General features: G+C 52.0%; 1 protein-coding gene across 1 annotated transcript; it reads left to right on the forward strand.

Moving 5' to 3' along the window:
• Positions 1-5,329: 5,329 nt before the first annotated feature.
• On the forward strand, positions 5,330-9,126 carry ADRA2A (adrenoceptor alpha 2A). The gene has a single exon (XM_015148184.3). It carries the CDS (start codon positions 6,296-6,298, stop codon positions 7,691-7,693), a length of 1,398 nt encoding a protein of 465 aa, XP_015003670.2. The 5' UTR covers positions 5,330-6,295; the 3' UTR covers positions 7,694-9,126.
• Positions 9,127-15,913: the final 6,787 nt, after the last annotated feature.

Here is a 15,913-nt window from a genome sequence, read left to right on the forward strand (position 1 = left end):
AACCTTTGTCTCCCAGGTTCAAGTGATCCTCCTGCCTCAGCCTCTCGAGTAGCTGGGATTACAGGAGTACGCCACCTCGCCCAGCTAATTTTTGTATTTTTAGTAGAGACAGGGTTTCACCATGTTGGCCAGGCTGGTCTGAGCACCTGTTAAACCCAACACTGTCTTATGTATTTTTTATGTATTCACACATTTAATCTGTGAGGGTATGCATGAGGTGTGTGAAACTATTTTCCCCTTTTTCCATATAAGGAAACTGAAGTCTAGAGAAGTTATGTAAATATAGTTATGAAATGGCAGAAGCAGTGCCAGAACCCAGGTTTCTCTTACTCTAAAGCCTAAATTCTTAACGCCTTCACTCGAATGTCTCCCAGAAACTATCAGGCAGTGGTCTTTTTACCAAGGAAGAGTTTGTGCTTGGTGTTATCAACTAGGAAGAATGGGGAAAAAAAGATTATTTCCAGGGAGCAGTGAGAGCCAGACCATCTCTAAAATATGTGTGTGTGCATGTGTGTGTGTGTGTGCCTGCGTGTATATGTTTCAGGCATGGCGTCTCCATGGTTTCTTTGAGTAAATATGAAAGGTGATTTACCTTACCTAATTAGATTAATGGAATATTAGCTTAAGAGTTATTAATGTTGGTGACAAATATCTCCTTTATACCCAGTGGCTCTAGCTCACCTGTTATACCTGAGAACAAGTAAGCATTGCTCACCATAACTGTTTCAAGGTTTGCTTTTCCTCATGCTTCTGGACAAAGCACACAAGATAATTCACCTGGATGTGGTGGGAAAGGTCACTGCTTTGTGAGGGCTGACTTGGAAGACTGTGGTAGGTGATGTTAAACTGTGTGTGTACACACAAGCTCTCAAAAGTCACATTGTAGTGGCAACACGAACATACCCTGCAGGGTGGCACACCAGCGAAGAGCCAGCTGGGAGCCCAATCTTTCTTGGCATCCTCAAGGGTGGAGTTGATCCTAGTACCAACTACTGTCTTTTTGGTATTGGCCAGAGGCCCTTGCAGAGATAGAAAACACCTGGCTTAATTTTCCAAGCTGGGGCAGGATGGGTTAGCACGTTAGAAAGAGAGAAAGGTGATGGCAGGACTCATCGCTTGTTTCTGTGAGTACAGCAAGACTGATCCAGCAGTCAATGATGAACATGGCAGGTGGTGAATAAACCAGCTCCTTACAGCACTCCCGGAGTTGATGCTTTTCTTTTGGCTTCCATTAACCTTCAGTAACTATGGGATTCCCAAGGGCTTTAGCACAGGTACAAAGAGGTGGAGGAATTAAGCAATAGCTTAGAGGAAGCAACAGAGTTTTCCCTATTGACTCTCCCTTTCCCCCTTGTCAGCAATACAGTGAATTGACAGATGTTTGTAGCTTACTGCAGCATTTGGTTCCAGCTGTGCACACGGCATGGGTAGTAGTGAGAACATTGTGTTCCCCACCTGTTCATCATGTTCAGACTAGCGAGTGTGTGTTTAAGTACAGGCTGTGTCCAGGGCGGGCGGGGGAGGGGGTGGGGGTGGGGGGGCTGGCCTGTATTTATGTGTGTATGTGTGTGTGTGTGTGTGTGTGTGTGTGTGTGTGTGAGCAAATTGCTTCTATTTGTGAGGATTTTGTCACAGCCTAGGAGTCCAGGCTAACAGAGTCATGTTTTCTTTTTCTTAGTCAACTCTTCTTTTCAAAAAGTAAGCAATTAATATTCTCTCCCAGCCAGCTCCCTCACTTCTGTTAGATGAAGTAGCCATCAAAGATATGGAAGTCAAGACAAATTTTGGTATTGCCTGACACTTTAATTTCAGATATAACTCGAGGACAGATGATTTATCTTAAGAAGCTTTCTTTTACTGGTAAATTACCTAGCTGATAGTTACAAATTTATCTTCTTCTACTTACATATTCCTTTTAGGAAAAAAGAGAATGAGAGAATCCTATACTTATATCCTTGAATTAGTTAAGCTACCTCAACTATTAAGAAATCCTGACTTTGGAATAAAATGCTAGCCATCATAGTCACCAACTTCACCAACTTTGGGCCCCTCTTGCCTCTTTGATAGCGTCAGTGTAAGTAGAATTCATTCATTTATTCATTCATTCATTCATTCATTCACTCGTTCATTCATTCATCACACAAACATGTATCAAGTATCCATGCGCGTGTGTCTTGCATTTTGGTATTTATTGAATTACTCATGCACTTGTTAAAAATGCAAATACCCAGGCCCTGACTTCATCCTACTGAATCAGAATCTCTAAGGAGTAGGTACTAGAAATATGATTTTTAAAAAGTCTGTTTTAGAGGTACTCTAGGAATACAGAGATGAAAAGGACAGTCCTTTCTCCCTGCTAGATCATCATACAAATGAATAGATAAGCTAGAGCAAGAAAAGTCCATCTAAGCCATGATAAAATATGTATGGCACCCATGACAGAGAGAGGTTGCTTCTACTAGGAGGAGGAGGGGTTGCCTAACCAGTTGGTGTAGTGCTTGCTCTCCATCAGCTTGGCTGCTGGGGAATGGCCAGTCTCCTAGAGTGTATGTGATGTTGCCTCCAAGAGTGGGCATTAGATACAGAAAGAAGGAATACATCTTGCCCTGTACTGTCCTAATCTAGCAGCCATCAGTGGACTGAAAGGAAAGGGCTAGAGGGAGGATTTGCCAACTTGTCAGTGCTCTCATTTCTGATGAACATTTTGCAGGTTTCTCTTTGGCAGTACGATCAAGGCTGGAGATTCACAGTAAGGAACTTAAAAAGCTCACTGGGCTTACCACCAGGAAAAATGGAGTTTGGCTCTGTCCTTGCCACTTATTAGCTGGGCAGTTTACTTAATCTGTTGCCTAGTTTCCCCCATCTACAAAGGCAGATAAGAATATCTATATTACAGGATTGTTTTGGGAATTATATGATATATAGTACATAAACTGCTTGACATTGTACCTGGCATGTGGTCAGTGCTAATAAGTAGTATTTATTTTTAGTAATAATATCAATAATAATGGACCCCCCTTTGGGTCCCCAGAAATGACTCCTTCTTAGGCCATCAAACCCAAACTCCATATTTACAGTGGCTCTCAACTATTTGCTCTGTCCCAGCTCCCTGGAGGGCTATGACACTGTCATAGCAGTCTCACTGGCTCAGGGCAGTGATTCTCACTCTGGGGTCTATTCTTTCTAGGTTTGTTTTTATTTCCCCTGTTGATTCTGAAATTAGATAGGAAGGAGAGCAGTGTGTTGGAAGCAGGGGTGGAGATGGTAAGTGATGGTCTCCCAAGACTCAGTCCCCAAGATCTGCAAACAGCAACACAGCAAACCCCAGATTGCCATGGGCTCTGATTTTTGTCTCTTAGCATGAGTGTAGCCATGTTTCCATCTGAGCCTAATGGTGATGTCCACAGCCCCTGCCAAGAGCCTCAGAGCAGAGACTTTAGTAGAAGATGGAAAATGAGTGACTCAACATAGTGAAGACATTCTCCAACTCAGCTTCCTTTAGATTGTCCCGAAAGGGAGATTAGAAAGGCTTCTCAGAACTAAGACTGGAAAGGGAGTTTATACCATTAGGGCAAAGATTGGGAGACAAAGGTACTGAAGTCAAATGAGACTTCTGTGAAACACTTTGGAAAGTACAGATTTTGAGACTAACTACATGAACAGCAGCAGCATCAATAACTGTATCACTGGTGCAGGCTGCAGACATCAGCTGGGAATGAAGGTGATTCTCAGGGCCCTTAATTTAGCCCTCAGCCCCCAGCCAGACCTAAGCCTGCAGCTGGCTGCACAGAGAGGCAGCCTGTTCCATCCTTGGAATTCCAGCTTAGGTGACTACATAAGGCATTTTGGTTTAGTGGTTCCTTAAATAAGACGACGTTCCTCTAAGTTTAATCTCTCTCCTGCTGAAATTTCCTACCCTCCTGGGCTTTACCCGTTAAACTACTGCTCATCTGAAAAGTGCAGCTAGCAGGGTGCAAACTAGTGCTCTAGTGACCGTTAAAATCTATCCTGGGCCAGCTAGCACGCACGGAAAAACTTGCCATTCGCCGCCCACCTCCCCCCCCCCACCCCCCGCTATTCTTATCAGAGAGAACATGGAAAATATTCTCCCTTCCTTGGCTACTCCCTCCTCCCCTTACTGAAGGATGGTGTGTGTACATCTGAATGGGGGTGGGATGCGGGGGGTGGAGTTTAGCTTTCGGTCCTCAACAAAAACATAATGGTTCCCAGTAGGCCAGAGCGGGGCAACCAAGGAGGCAGGATCCTGGCCTCTCTCGGATCTGCAGGAAGGGTGGGCTGTGCGGGTCCAGGGTGGGATGCCCGTTCTGGCCGGCGGTGCCTGCTGAGCCCCTCCTGATGTGACTTTATTAGACAAACCCCCACTCCCGCCAGGGGTAGACACACGAGTATCTGCTTTAGGAAGATTTCTGCAACACGACAGGGTGCAATTCAAAATCTGGGTTCTCCTTTCCTGAGCTCAGAAACCAATTTGTTCTGAGATAGGAGAAGGCTCTGTAGGCAGAAGACCTAAGAGATGGGAGGAGGCGCCTGGCGTCAGCGGGTCGCTTCTCAGCCGTGACCACGAGCGGCCAGCAGGTGTCAGTGCGTCCTCGCTTTGTCCTGGCGTTCGGCTCCTGGACCCCTCCCCACCTCTGTCTAAGGGGGCGCGGTCCAGACCCCCGGTCGCGCGTGTCCCGCAGACAGCTTCGTGGCTGGGAGGACACGTAGCCGCTTCTTCCCTAAGCCAAGGTCCGAAGTCTGGCCTGTGCCACTTACCCATAGGTGCTGTCCATTCCGCCCAGGGGTTCCATCCGAACCCGCGCCTTCCTCCCTCTCCAGCACCCCTTTCTCCCCAGCCGCAAGGAGCACCTGCGGACCAGGTCGGCTCTGGCCCGGAGCTGGGCTGCTCCAGATGTAACCCACACCGGAGGTTACTTCCCTCGATTTGGGCAGGGATTCCCCTCCACTTTTTCTTCCCTTTTCTTCCAAGATCCAGCTCCTTGGGGGCACTCACGGGTGCCCGTCGAGTTCTGCTCCGTCGGCCCGGAGCTGCATGGCCAACTCCTAGCAGGGGCCGCTCCCCCGCCCCCCCAACCACCGGGCTCCCTCTTTAAGCCTCTCGCTCAAGGTACGCGCCTCTCCAAAGGGCTGGTCCCGCATGAGGGCAACTCTCCCCGAGGTCCAGCGCTGGGCGCCGGCGCTAGACTGGCGGAGGGGTGGTGCGAGGGGCGGGGGAGGGTCGGCTTCCCACGTGGGGGCTGACGCTGGCTGCTCAGCAACGCCGGCTTGATCCTGGGGCTATAAAACGAGTCCACCGTGAGCGCAGCGGAGCAGTAGCAGCTGCGGCTCCGTGCAGACGCCCAGCAGCCGGCGTGCCGCCGCCCGGCAGCTCCAGCGCCTTCTTCCCCCAACCTTGCGCTCCAAGCCCAACTCGCGCTGTCGTCGGACCCCGGCCCATCCAGTCGCGCTCGGCGCCCACCTGGCGGACGCCCAGGAGACACCCTGCCTTCGTCGCAGCTCCTGCAGAGCTGATCGTTCACCTACCCCGGCCCGCCTGAGGACGGGGGTGCCTTCATGCGGTGCCCACACTCCTCACCCCGCCGCCGCCGCCGCCCCCGAGCTCCGCACAGTGCGCCCCAGCCTCAGCAGGGCGCACAACTTTGGAAGTCTCGCGGCGCTCCGAGAGGCGGCAGGGTCCGCGCCCCAGCCCCGGGCCGGGCCCGGCCAGAAGCGCAGCGTCTGGGGGAAGCCAGAGAGTCGGTAATCGCTTCGGGGATATAAGGAGACAGACATAGGACCCCAAGCTCGCATCAGCACCCCTCGGCTGCCTCCCGGGGTGGGGGCGGGCCCCGCACACGGTAAGACCTCTTGCTTTCGCTCAGGCTCAAGAGTCAAGATATAGATATCGATATGTATATATATATTTAATTTCCTGTCATCCTTCCAAGTTATCAGGCCACCGATGATTTTTGTTCTCCCTTCTTGAAGAATAAATCTCTTTACCCATCGGCTCTCCCTACTCTCTCCCGCCGCTTAGAAATAAAACTTGGCTGTGTTAGGAGCTCGGAGCGAGAAGGCGCCCACCGAGAGCGTCCGAAGCGCGAGCCAGGCGCAGTTCGCGGGACCCGGGCCATGGGCCGCTAGCGGTCCCCCAGCTCGGGCCCGGCCTCCCTGCGGCCCCCTCCCTATGTGAGCTGCAGCCAGGCGAGCGGGGCGCCGGAGGAAGAGGAGGACCCACGGGCGCCGGGCCGGAAGGCAGCTGGCAGCAGGCCCAGGCGAGCGGGCGCCCGCGTTCATGTTCCGCCAGGAGCAGCCGCTGGCCGAGGGCAGCTTTGCGCCCATGGGCTCCCTGCAGCCGGACGCGGGCAATGCGAGCTGGAACGGGACCGAGGCGCCGGGGGGCGGCGCCCGGGCCACCCCTTACTCCCTGCAGGTGACGCTGACGCTGGTGTGCCTGGCCGGCCTGCTCATGCTGCTCACCGTGTTCGGCAACGTGCTCGTCATCATCGCGGTGTTCACGAGCCGCGCGCTCAAGGCGCCCCAAAACCTCTTCCTGGTGTCTCTGGCCTCGGCCGACATCCTGGTGGCCACGCTTGTCATCCCTTTCTCGCTGGCCAACGAGGTCATGGGCTACTGGTACTTTGGCAAGGCTTGGTGCGAGATCTACCTGGCGCTCGACGTGCTCTTCTGCACGTCGTCCATCGTGCACCTGTGCGCCATCAGCCTGGACCGCTACTGGTCCATCACACAGGCCATCGAGTACAATCTGAAGCGCACGCCGCGCCGCATCAAGGCCATCATCATCACCGTGTGGGTCATCTCGGCCGTCATCTCCTTCCCGCCGCTCATCTCCTTCGAGAAGAAGCGCGGCCACGGCGGCCCGCAGCCGGCCGAGCCGCGCTGCGAGATCAACGACCAGAAGTGGTACGTCATCTCGTCGTGCATCGGCTCCTTCTTCGCTCCCTGCCTCATCATGATCCTGGTCTACGTGCGCATCTACCAGATCGCCAAGCGTCGCACCCGCGTGCCACCTAGCCGCCGGGGTCCGGACGCCGCCGCCGTGCCGCAGGGGGGCGCCGAGCGCAGGCCCAACGGTCTGGGCCCAGAGCGCGGCGCGGGCCCGGGGGGCGCGGAGGCCGAGCCGCTGCCCACCCAGCTCAACGGCGCCCCTGGCGAGCCCGCGCCGGCCGGGCCGCGCGACGCCGACGCGCTGGACCTGGAGGAGAGCTCGTCGTCCGACCACGCCGAGCGGCCTCCCGGGCCCCGCAGACCCGAGCGCGGCCTCCGGGGCAAGGGCAAGGCCCGGGCGAGCCAGGTGAAGCCGGGGGACAGCCTGCCACGGCGCGGGCTGGGGGAGACCGGGATCGGGACGGCTGCGGCAGGGCCGGGGGTGGAGCGCGCTGGGGCCGCCAAGGCGTCGCGCTGGCGCGGGCGGCAGAACCGCGAGAAACGCTTCACGTTCGTGCTGGCCGTGGTCATCGGAGTGTTCGTGGTGTGCTGGTTCCCCTTCTTCTTCACCTACACGCTCACAGCCGTCGGGTGCTCAGTGCCGCGCACGCTCTTCAAGTTCTTCTTCTGGTTCGGCTACTGCAACAGCTCGCTGAACCCGGTCATCTACACCATCTTCAACCACGACTTCCGCCGCGCCTTCAAGAAGATCCTCTGCCGCGGGGACAGGAAGCGGATCGTGTGAGGTTTCCGCCGGCGCCCGCGTAGACTCACGCCGACTGCAGGCAGCAAGGCACCAAGGAGTGCTCAGCCCCAGGGCACTCAGAAACCCGGGCCCTGTCTGCTCTGCGTTTCCTCCTCTGGGGTGGCTCTGCAGCCTCCTGCGGGCGGGCGTCTGCTGCTCCTACAAGGGAAGCGTTCTTGCTGCCAGACCCACGCATCCCCAGTTGTTGGTTTGGCCACTCTTGACCTGGAGCCATCTTCCCGGTGGGCCACCCCAATCAGTATTGCTTCCTGAAGGTATTTTCACCTTCTTCCCCTGGTATAGCCCTCACAGCTCTTCAGAGCAAGCACTGGACTACAAGGACATGGCTCACAAAAGGTTAATGGATGGTTACCTAGAGGATTACCTAGCCCTGGCTAATTCCCCTTCCATCCCCAGCTCTCTCTCTCTCTTTTTTAAAACCCACTCAGGGCAGCCCTGACTGCCCTCCCCACCACCCCCTCCACAATGTAAATATACACTATTTTTGATAGTACACATGGGGACCCCATATCTCTTGACCTTGGTTTTGACGGTGAAATCCTGGCCTTGGGAGAGATGCCTTCTAGGCAGACACAGCTGTGTGGTTCAGGCCAAGCCCCATTTGCAATGCAAGCCCTTTCTGGTGTTATGATGTCCCTCTATGTCGTCCTTTTCACCAGCAACTGGTGACTGTCCCTTTGACACGGACCTGCTTTGAGATTTCCTGACGGGGAAAAGATTTCTGTCCATTTTTTTTTCCTGTGCCTAACAGCATAATTGCCTTTTCCTATGTAAATATTATGATGATGGATCAAGACATAAGTAAATGAACCTTTCTGCCTCACATCAGCCCTGTGTATAAAGCCATTATTCTCTGATGCACTGTTCACCCCAGTAACTCACTTTAAAACCTCTCTTTCCAGTGTTCCCTCTCTCCCTGCAGGGCCACTGCTTGAAGAAGAATATGTATGTTTCTATCTTGTATGTATGTGCGCCCCTCCTGCCCCCAAAGTGCTGACTATGGGAAAATCTTTTAGCTGCTGTTTTTAGACACCAAGGAGTGGAAATTATGTGGAAGAAGCAAACCTGATACAATTTGCCCAAGGTAAACAGTTTGAAAAGACAAATGGGCCTGCCAAACTGTACAGTTCCTGCCCCAAGAGCTGTTAGGTATCAAAGTGTGGTCCTTTCCCCCCTCCCTGCTTTTCTGGTTGAGATCATGTCATTGATGAACTGCCAAAGTCAGGGGAGGAGGGCGGAGACCTTGTGTTTACATCTGCGTTTCTACATGTTTTAGACAGAGACAATTTAAGGCCTGCACTCTTATTTCACTAAAGAAAAACTAATGTCAGCACATGTTGCTAATGACAGTGGATTTTTTTAAATAAAAAAGTTTACAGATCAAATGTGAAATAAATATGAATGAAGTGGTCCTCTTGTCTGTTACCTGAGTTTTCAAAAGCTTTAAGGCTCTGGGAACATCTGATTTTGTGGATTTTTTAAAAATAAAAAATGTACATTATAAATTTTTTTAAACGTTCAATCAATAACAAAGCTACCATTTCCTAAGTGTTTCTGACATGCTAGACACTGTGGTGAACTGGTTGTAGGCATTGCCTCGTTTACTTTTCTCAAGAACCCTATGAGGTAAGTTCTGTTACTATCCCCATTTTTCAGGTGAAGAAACTGAGTCTCAGAGCAAGTGACTTGCTCAAGGTTAACAAGCGGTGGAAATGCATTGTACCTAACTTTATCTCGTTCTAGGGCCTGTGAACTTAACCCCAAAACCTTTCCAGAGTTTTGGCATTAGCCCTTCTCAGAACACTCCCAGTGGAGAGGTGTCTATGCAGTGTGCTATCTACACCAGGTGTGAGATATATCCCAAGTATGTAATAAACACAAGGTGTATACATACCCCAGTGTCTATATGACCTAATGTGTCTATATACCTCAAAGTGTGTATCTACTCCAAGGTGTGGTATATGCACCAAGTGTGGAATATATCCAAAATGTATATCTCACCTTAAAGCATGGTAATATATGACATGTAACATATACTCCATAGTGTGGTTATGCACAAAGTATGGTCTAAACACCTGAATAGAACCATGTATTAGTTGGTGGTTTGTGGTTTGAATTGTCTCTGGTCAGAAGGCACGCATCCTTCTTGTTGCATTGCTGTAATAGCAAAGTCTGCTCTGCTGTCTAGGAGGGCTTATGGTCCTCACACTATGGTTATGGCACTTTGAAGCTGGAAGGGGCCTTAACAATCCAGGAGTCCAACCCCTCATCTGACAGATGAGAGGGCAAATGCAGATTCAAGAGGAAGCGACTTGCTCAGGATCCCATGGCGCTAGGTGACAGGGCTCTGGCTCCAGGCTACCTGGGTTAGGGAGCAGCTGAGAGATGTGTAGTAGCCCTGTGCATATAGTCAGATGCAGTGCTGATGAATAGCCACTCATAGAGGAGGGGGGTTTGAGGGGCAAACCCAAGCATCAGGCTGTGGTTTTGGGGGAGGCCAGCTTTTGTGAGCCCAGCCACCTATAATATGTATGGATCAGCTTTGGACGCCCCCCGGAAGCAGGTCCTTTGCACCCTCTGGGCCGTACATGCAGCATCTCCTCATCTTCCTTTGCTTCTCTGGTGCAGGAGAGGGTGTCTGTGTGTGCAGCAGTAGGAGGGTGGAGAGCCCTGAGAAATGATCTGGGCACTGAGGGGTCTGGGAGAGGGAAGACCATGGCTCTGAGGGGGTGAGGAATTCCTGCTGTCACCTGGATCCTCTGAGCCGGCAGACAGGAGGGTGGCCAGGTGCTGGGCTCCAGTGACCCTGGCTCAGAGGCTTCAAAAACCAGCCTCCTGGCCTGTGGCGCCAAGGCTGGCTCCCTGGTCTGGTTCTGTGGCCTGCTCCCCATCCCACCCTCACCCCAGTCTCTCCTTTCCCTCCTCACTCCAGTGCACCCATCGCCCCAAAGGCAAACAGTGCCAGACAATAGTCTGCCTGGCAGGCCCCCAGGCCCCAGGCTGTGTGTCCCAGCCACAGGAGCAGATACAAACACTGCTTGCTGTTGACTCTCGGCTCTGTCCTGTCTGCCAGGGAAGTGTTTGCCTTGCCTCCACCCCCAGAGGGAGAAGAAGCATGGGCTGTGGTGCCACACGGAGGGGCCTCTGGTGTCATGCTCCTTCCTCCTCGTTACAGAAGCAGAGAAGCCTTAGAGGTGGATGGAGGCTTCAGAAAGTGGGGGAGAGAGGGCTGGAACCCAGGCATGGATGGGTTTCTGAGTTCACAATAGGAATCACTGTTTATTCATTTGCAAAGGGCTCAAGCAACAGTCTGGCAAGATGTGGGGTGGGGAGGGAAATTGAGGCAAAATGGCTCCCGCAGGGATCTTGGCTTAAAGAGCAGGAGATAAGACTCTAACCCCCACATTTTCCTGTGCATCGTATCTGTTCCCGAGTATCTGGGCCAAGAGGGTCTGTGTTCGTGGCTGAATCTCCTGTTTTATGTAACTTTGGTTGGGATATCGAAAGCCATTAGCTTTTGGGTCTGAAGTGCGTCTTGCTAGATTTACTCCTGCAAGTGCACTGGGTTGGGGGAAGGGTAGTGCCTTCGTTTGAGCCTGGGCACAAGCACGATCTCCTCCTCCCCAAGGCTTTGTTCAATTTCTTCTGTGCTAAAAGGCTGGAGGAGAGAATGATGAAAACATGGCTTAGGCTTTCCCCTGTCTAGGACCCTATAATCAAATCAGAGATTTAGAGCCAGAAGCATCGTCATCAATCCTTACCTCTTACCTTGTACTGGCAGATCAAGGGACCTGGGACCTAGAACAGCTGTTGGTGGTGTAGCATTCCAGGAGCCCTTGAACCCACTCCTCCCTGTGACTCTCCGTCTGATGCCACATACACCCAACATGAATTCTATTTTGTTTTGGGATGTGGTGAGTGGTTAATCAACCCCAGAGGACCCCCTGTGCCTGCTTTGTGTCATGGACCATCTTAGGCATTGCAAGGCAGTTCTCTTCCTTCCCTGCATGCACTGTGCAAAACTCACCACTTGTCCCTCTGGAGTGAGATGAGGGCCTGCCTCTGCCCTCTGGAAGCTTTGGAGCTACATGGGAAGCCAAGATGTGCCTGTGAAAATCACTAATTAGCCACACACAGCGACAGTGTGGCAGTAGGGGAGAGGATGCGATGTGCCCACCAAGGATAATGGGCATCCGTACTGTGAGTGAGCGGTGGGGGAGAGGTGGCTGTGGCTGGGAGCTCAGAGCATAGAATGTGGGAGTTGGGATGCCCACACTTTGAGAAGGAAGCCCGTGAAGGAAGCTCTGGTTCTAGCAGCTGAGTCCTGTGGGACCAGTGCCAGGCCTGAGCAGTGGCACCTGGGCCCAGGTTAGGCCTCAGCTTTCATCCAACCTTATCCTTGGGGATGGCATGACAAGGTCCTGTCCCCATTTGGGGACACCTGTAAGGAAGTCTACCTCCTTGACTCAGTAGCATAATAGGATCCAGGTACCCAGGTCCAGAGCCCAGTGCCAGGCTAGCCCTTGGGCCTCTGCCCTGGGCCCTGCCACCCCTCACAGTGGGCCTGAGAGTCCGGGGTACAGGATGGGGCACCTTCCTCAGCAGAGGGCACGCCGGAGAGGGAGACCACGTCAAGTCACGGAGCAAAATCACTGACACTCGGATTTGTTTTGGAAATAACATTGATCTATTTGATTACCAGAAATCCTGGGGCTTAGAGTTAGTTAAATACAAAAAAATAGAACAGGGTCTGTTGGAAACAGCCTAGATTGAGGATTAGGAGGCCTGGGTTCTAGGCCCAGTTTTGTCTTTTACCAGTGATGTGATCTTGAGCAAATCCCTCTCTGAGTCCCTGCTTCTTCATTTATGAAATGCAAGTGGTTGGTCTAATATTATTTAAAAGTGTGTTCTGTGCAGTTAATTTAACTACAAAATCTATCTATAATATCTACATTATCTATCGACATTACCATTCTATCTGTCTCTACTGTCTATCACCTCTGTATTAGCTCTTCCCTGTCTGCCACCTATCTGGTGAAGTGCTGGGGTAAGCAGTCTTTAATAGGTATCTTTAATCCTCTCCTTCAGGATCTCTCAGAGACTTTGATGTGCCTGTGTGGTTTGCGATTGTCTGAGAGAGGATGACATGGTGTGCTGATTCCCAAACTCCCTGGACTGTGGAATTTCTTTCTTTTTCTTTTTTTTTTTTTTTTTTAACAGAGCATCTCAGTGAATCATGTTTGCTGGAACACTTGTTGAGTAACACTGGGTTAAGGGATCTCATGGGGCTTTTCTGCTGATCCATTTTATAATTCTATGAAATGCGGGTCTGCTCTCTCCTTCTGTCCAGGCCATAGGTGAGGCACACTGGGAAGGGCCAACCCATGTTCTCTCTGTAGGGACAGCTGGCGCTAAGGGCCATTGGCCTCATGGAGGCTGGGGTAGAAGTGAGGGTTTGGTGTGTTTTCCAAACATAAACTAAGCCTATGTATATGTGTGTGTAACATGTGAGTGTCTATGGGTGTGTGTGTATATGTGTCTGTGTGTGTGTAAACAGGCACCAATGGACACTGAGGACCACTTTGCTCACCTGGGCCTGACATGTGAGGGTATACATGTATGCACCAGGGGAAGAGGTCACAAAGGAAATTAAAGGGGAGTGTGGTGTGTCTCACTGGTTGTCATGTCAGTTGGCCCCTCCCTGCCTGCGAGGCTGCTCCCCCGAGGTGGAATGCCACTCCCCTTCTAGGGCAATGAAGCCAATCTAGGAGGAGGATGGGATGATGCAACGTGCACATTCTGGGGCAGGCAACACTGCTTCTCTGGCAGGCGTATTCTGTAGCCTCCAGGCTGTCCTGTTCTCCGTGGAAGGGGCAGTTTATCTGACTACAGAGAATTCTGGAGGGGATGGGAGGCAAGAGTGAGAGGCTGTTAATGTTGTCCCCAGGTTTTTCAAGGGCAGGGACTTGAGACCTCTTTAAAATCTGTACCTGAGAAAAACAAGATGGCACCCTGTGAAGGGATGAGAGAAGGGGAATTGAAAACGGACTATTTGCAAGGTACAGGCAGGGTTAAGAGAAACTTACAAGGGCCCTGGGACATGCACAGTGGGAAGCTGTCAGCACCTTCAGAAGGGGCGAGGTGCTACCCACACTATTGGAACTGGGACTTTGGGGAAGGATGCCTGGCAGGCACTGCTGGCAGAGGACCCCTGCAGCCATTGCTAAGCTGTATCCAGACAGGGAGAGAGCAGGAAGTATCAGCACATTCTCCACTCTCACTCCTGCACCCTGATCTGCTGGTGGCTGCCCTTAGGCAGAACTCAGAGAGCACAGAAGAAAGAGTAAGGGGACAGCTCACAGGGCTCAGCCTTCCGGGGCTCAGCATGGACAAGGGCAGAGACTATAGCCAGAGGTGCAAGTAGAGAACATCTAGTGTAGAACCCAAAGCCTGAGAAAGGCAGAGTAACAGCACTTTGGGGAACAGGCTGGAGAGAGGCCAGCTGCCTTTCTGCAGTTTGTCCAAGGGCCAGCTGCTTGGGTCACTGGGCATCTGTAGAAGAAAAGCACAGGCCCTCCTTCTTCCCTGACTATGCAGATGCAAGGCTGTGTGTGGGGTTATTATGTGTGGCCAGACTGTGTGAGTATGTGCGTGCGCGCGCGCGCGCGCACACACACACACACTATCCTCTTCTCTGTCTTCCCTGTCACCTGGTCAGGTGAGAGAGAGAGAGAGAGAGATCCCCAGGGACCCATGTGGCTGGCTCTTGGCCACAGTTCTCTGGGTAATCCCCGTCCCATGTCTGTGGCTCAGACAGAGCTCAGAGCTGCCCAGCAGTGATGGCCACTGAGGCTGGGGCCAGTGGGGAGTCTGCTGCTCTGTTTTCAGCATGCTCCCTGGACACACTTAAGGGATTGTTTTTTATGCCCTAGCCCTAGAGGAGACACGGAGACATTTAATGAAAGAATGATAGAGTCCTTCCTTCGTTTATTCATTCAACTCTGTTTTGGAGCCGCCCCAAGCTAATGTTACTAACATTACTCTATTTGTACTAGGTGTTGGGGTAGAGTGGGGAGCAAACTAATTAGGATCTTTACCTCACAGAGCTTCTTCTGTTATTGGGGACAGCTTCCTCTTGTGTTGGGGGAGAGCTTCCTTTGTGGGGAGAGGGCTGCTTCTTTTGTTTGGGGAGAGCTTCTTTTGTAGGGGAAGAGCTGCTTCTTTTGTTGGGGGAGAGCTTTTTTTTTTTGTAGGGGAAGAGCTTCTTCTTTTGTTGGGGGAGAGCTTTTTCTTTTGTGGGGGAGAACTTCTTCTTTTGTGCGGGGGAGAGCTTCTTTTGTGGGGGAAGCTGCTTCTTTTGTGGGGGAAGCTTCTTCTTTTGTGGGGGAAGCTTCTTCTTTTGTGGGCTCCAGCAAGTGGTAAGCCTAGTGATGCAGGTGCCAGGGTGGGTGGGCTCACCATGGGGAAACCTGGCCCAGGTGAAGGCATTGGGGAGGGAGCCTAGAGAAGTGTGCAGTCAGATGAGAGATGAGAGATGGGTAGGAATAGGTCCAGCAAAGGGACTGGGAGTGCTAGGGGTGGGGGGCATTGCATGTTCAAGCAACTTATGAAGTCCACTTTAATAGGACCATGAGACGTGAGAATGGCGAGGCTGGAGGAGGACAGTCCAGATCATGCAGCCACAGGTAAAGGTTTTATCTTGAGGGCTTGGGGAGCCATTAGAGGTGTTTTAGGCAGGGAAGGGACATGATCAGATTTTTTTTTTTTTTTTTTTGGTTCAGAACAATCATTCTGGCTGCTGGGTGGAGACTGTTAGGGGAGGGGTATTGGGAGCAGTAACTCAGAGCGTTAATAGCCTAACTAGGGTGCTGATACCACAGGGAAGGCCAGGAACCCTCACTCCCTCAGGGTCACCCAGTGGCAGCGCCAGTCTCTGTGCAGACCCAGATATTGGGATTTTAGAGCTTCCCTTACCTGCAAAATACTGTATACCACTGCCCCTACCCTCTGTGAATTTCCATCTTCTCCTTGGCTCAGAGCTTCCTATTCATGGTCAAATGCAAACATCTCCTGGAGTGTGAATTCGGTCGGTCGTGGTGGTATGTTGACCTAACAGGCCACGGGACCTGACCTGGTCTGACTCGCTTCTTGTTTCCGAACATCACCGTCTATCGACACAACAGGCCAGGGAAGATTTGA

The sequence above is a fragment of the Macaca mulatta genome, chromosome 9 (genome assembly GCF_049350105.2).
Source record: "Macaca mulatta isolate MMU2019108-1 chromosome 9, T2T-MMU8v2.0, whole genome shotgun sequence".
Classification (NCBI taxonomy): Eukaryota; Metazoa; Chordata; class Mammalia; order Primates; family Cercopithecidae; genus Macaca; species Macaca mulatta.

Bases quoted from the DNA above. Each gene is read 5' to 3' on its own strand.
- ADRA2A (XM_015148184.3), top strand. From the start codon at position 6,296: ATGTTCCGCCAGGAGCAGCCGCTGGCCGAGGGCAGCTTTGCGCCCATG.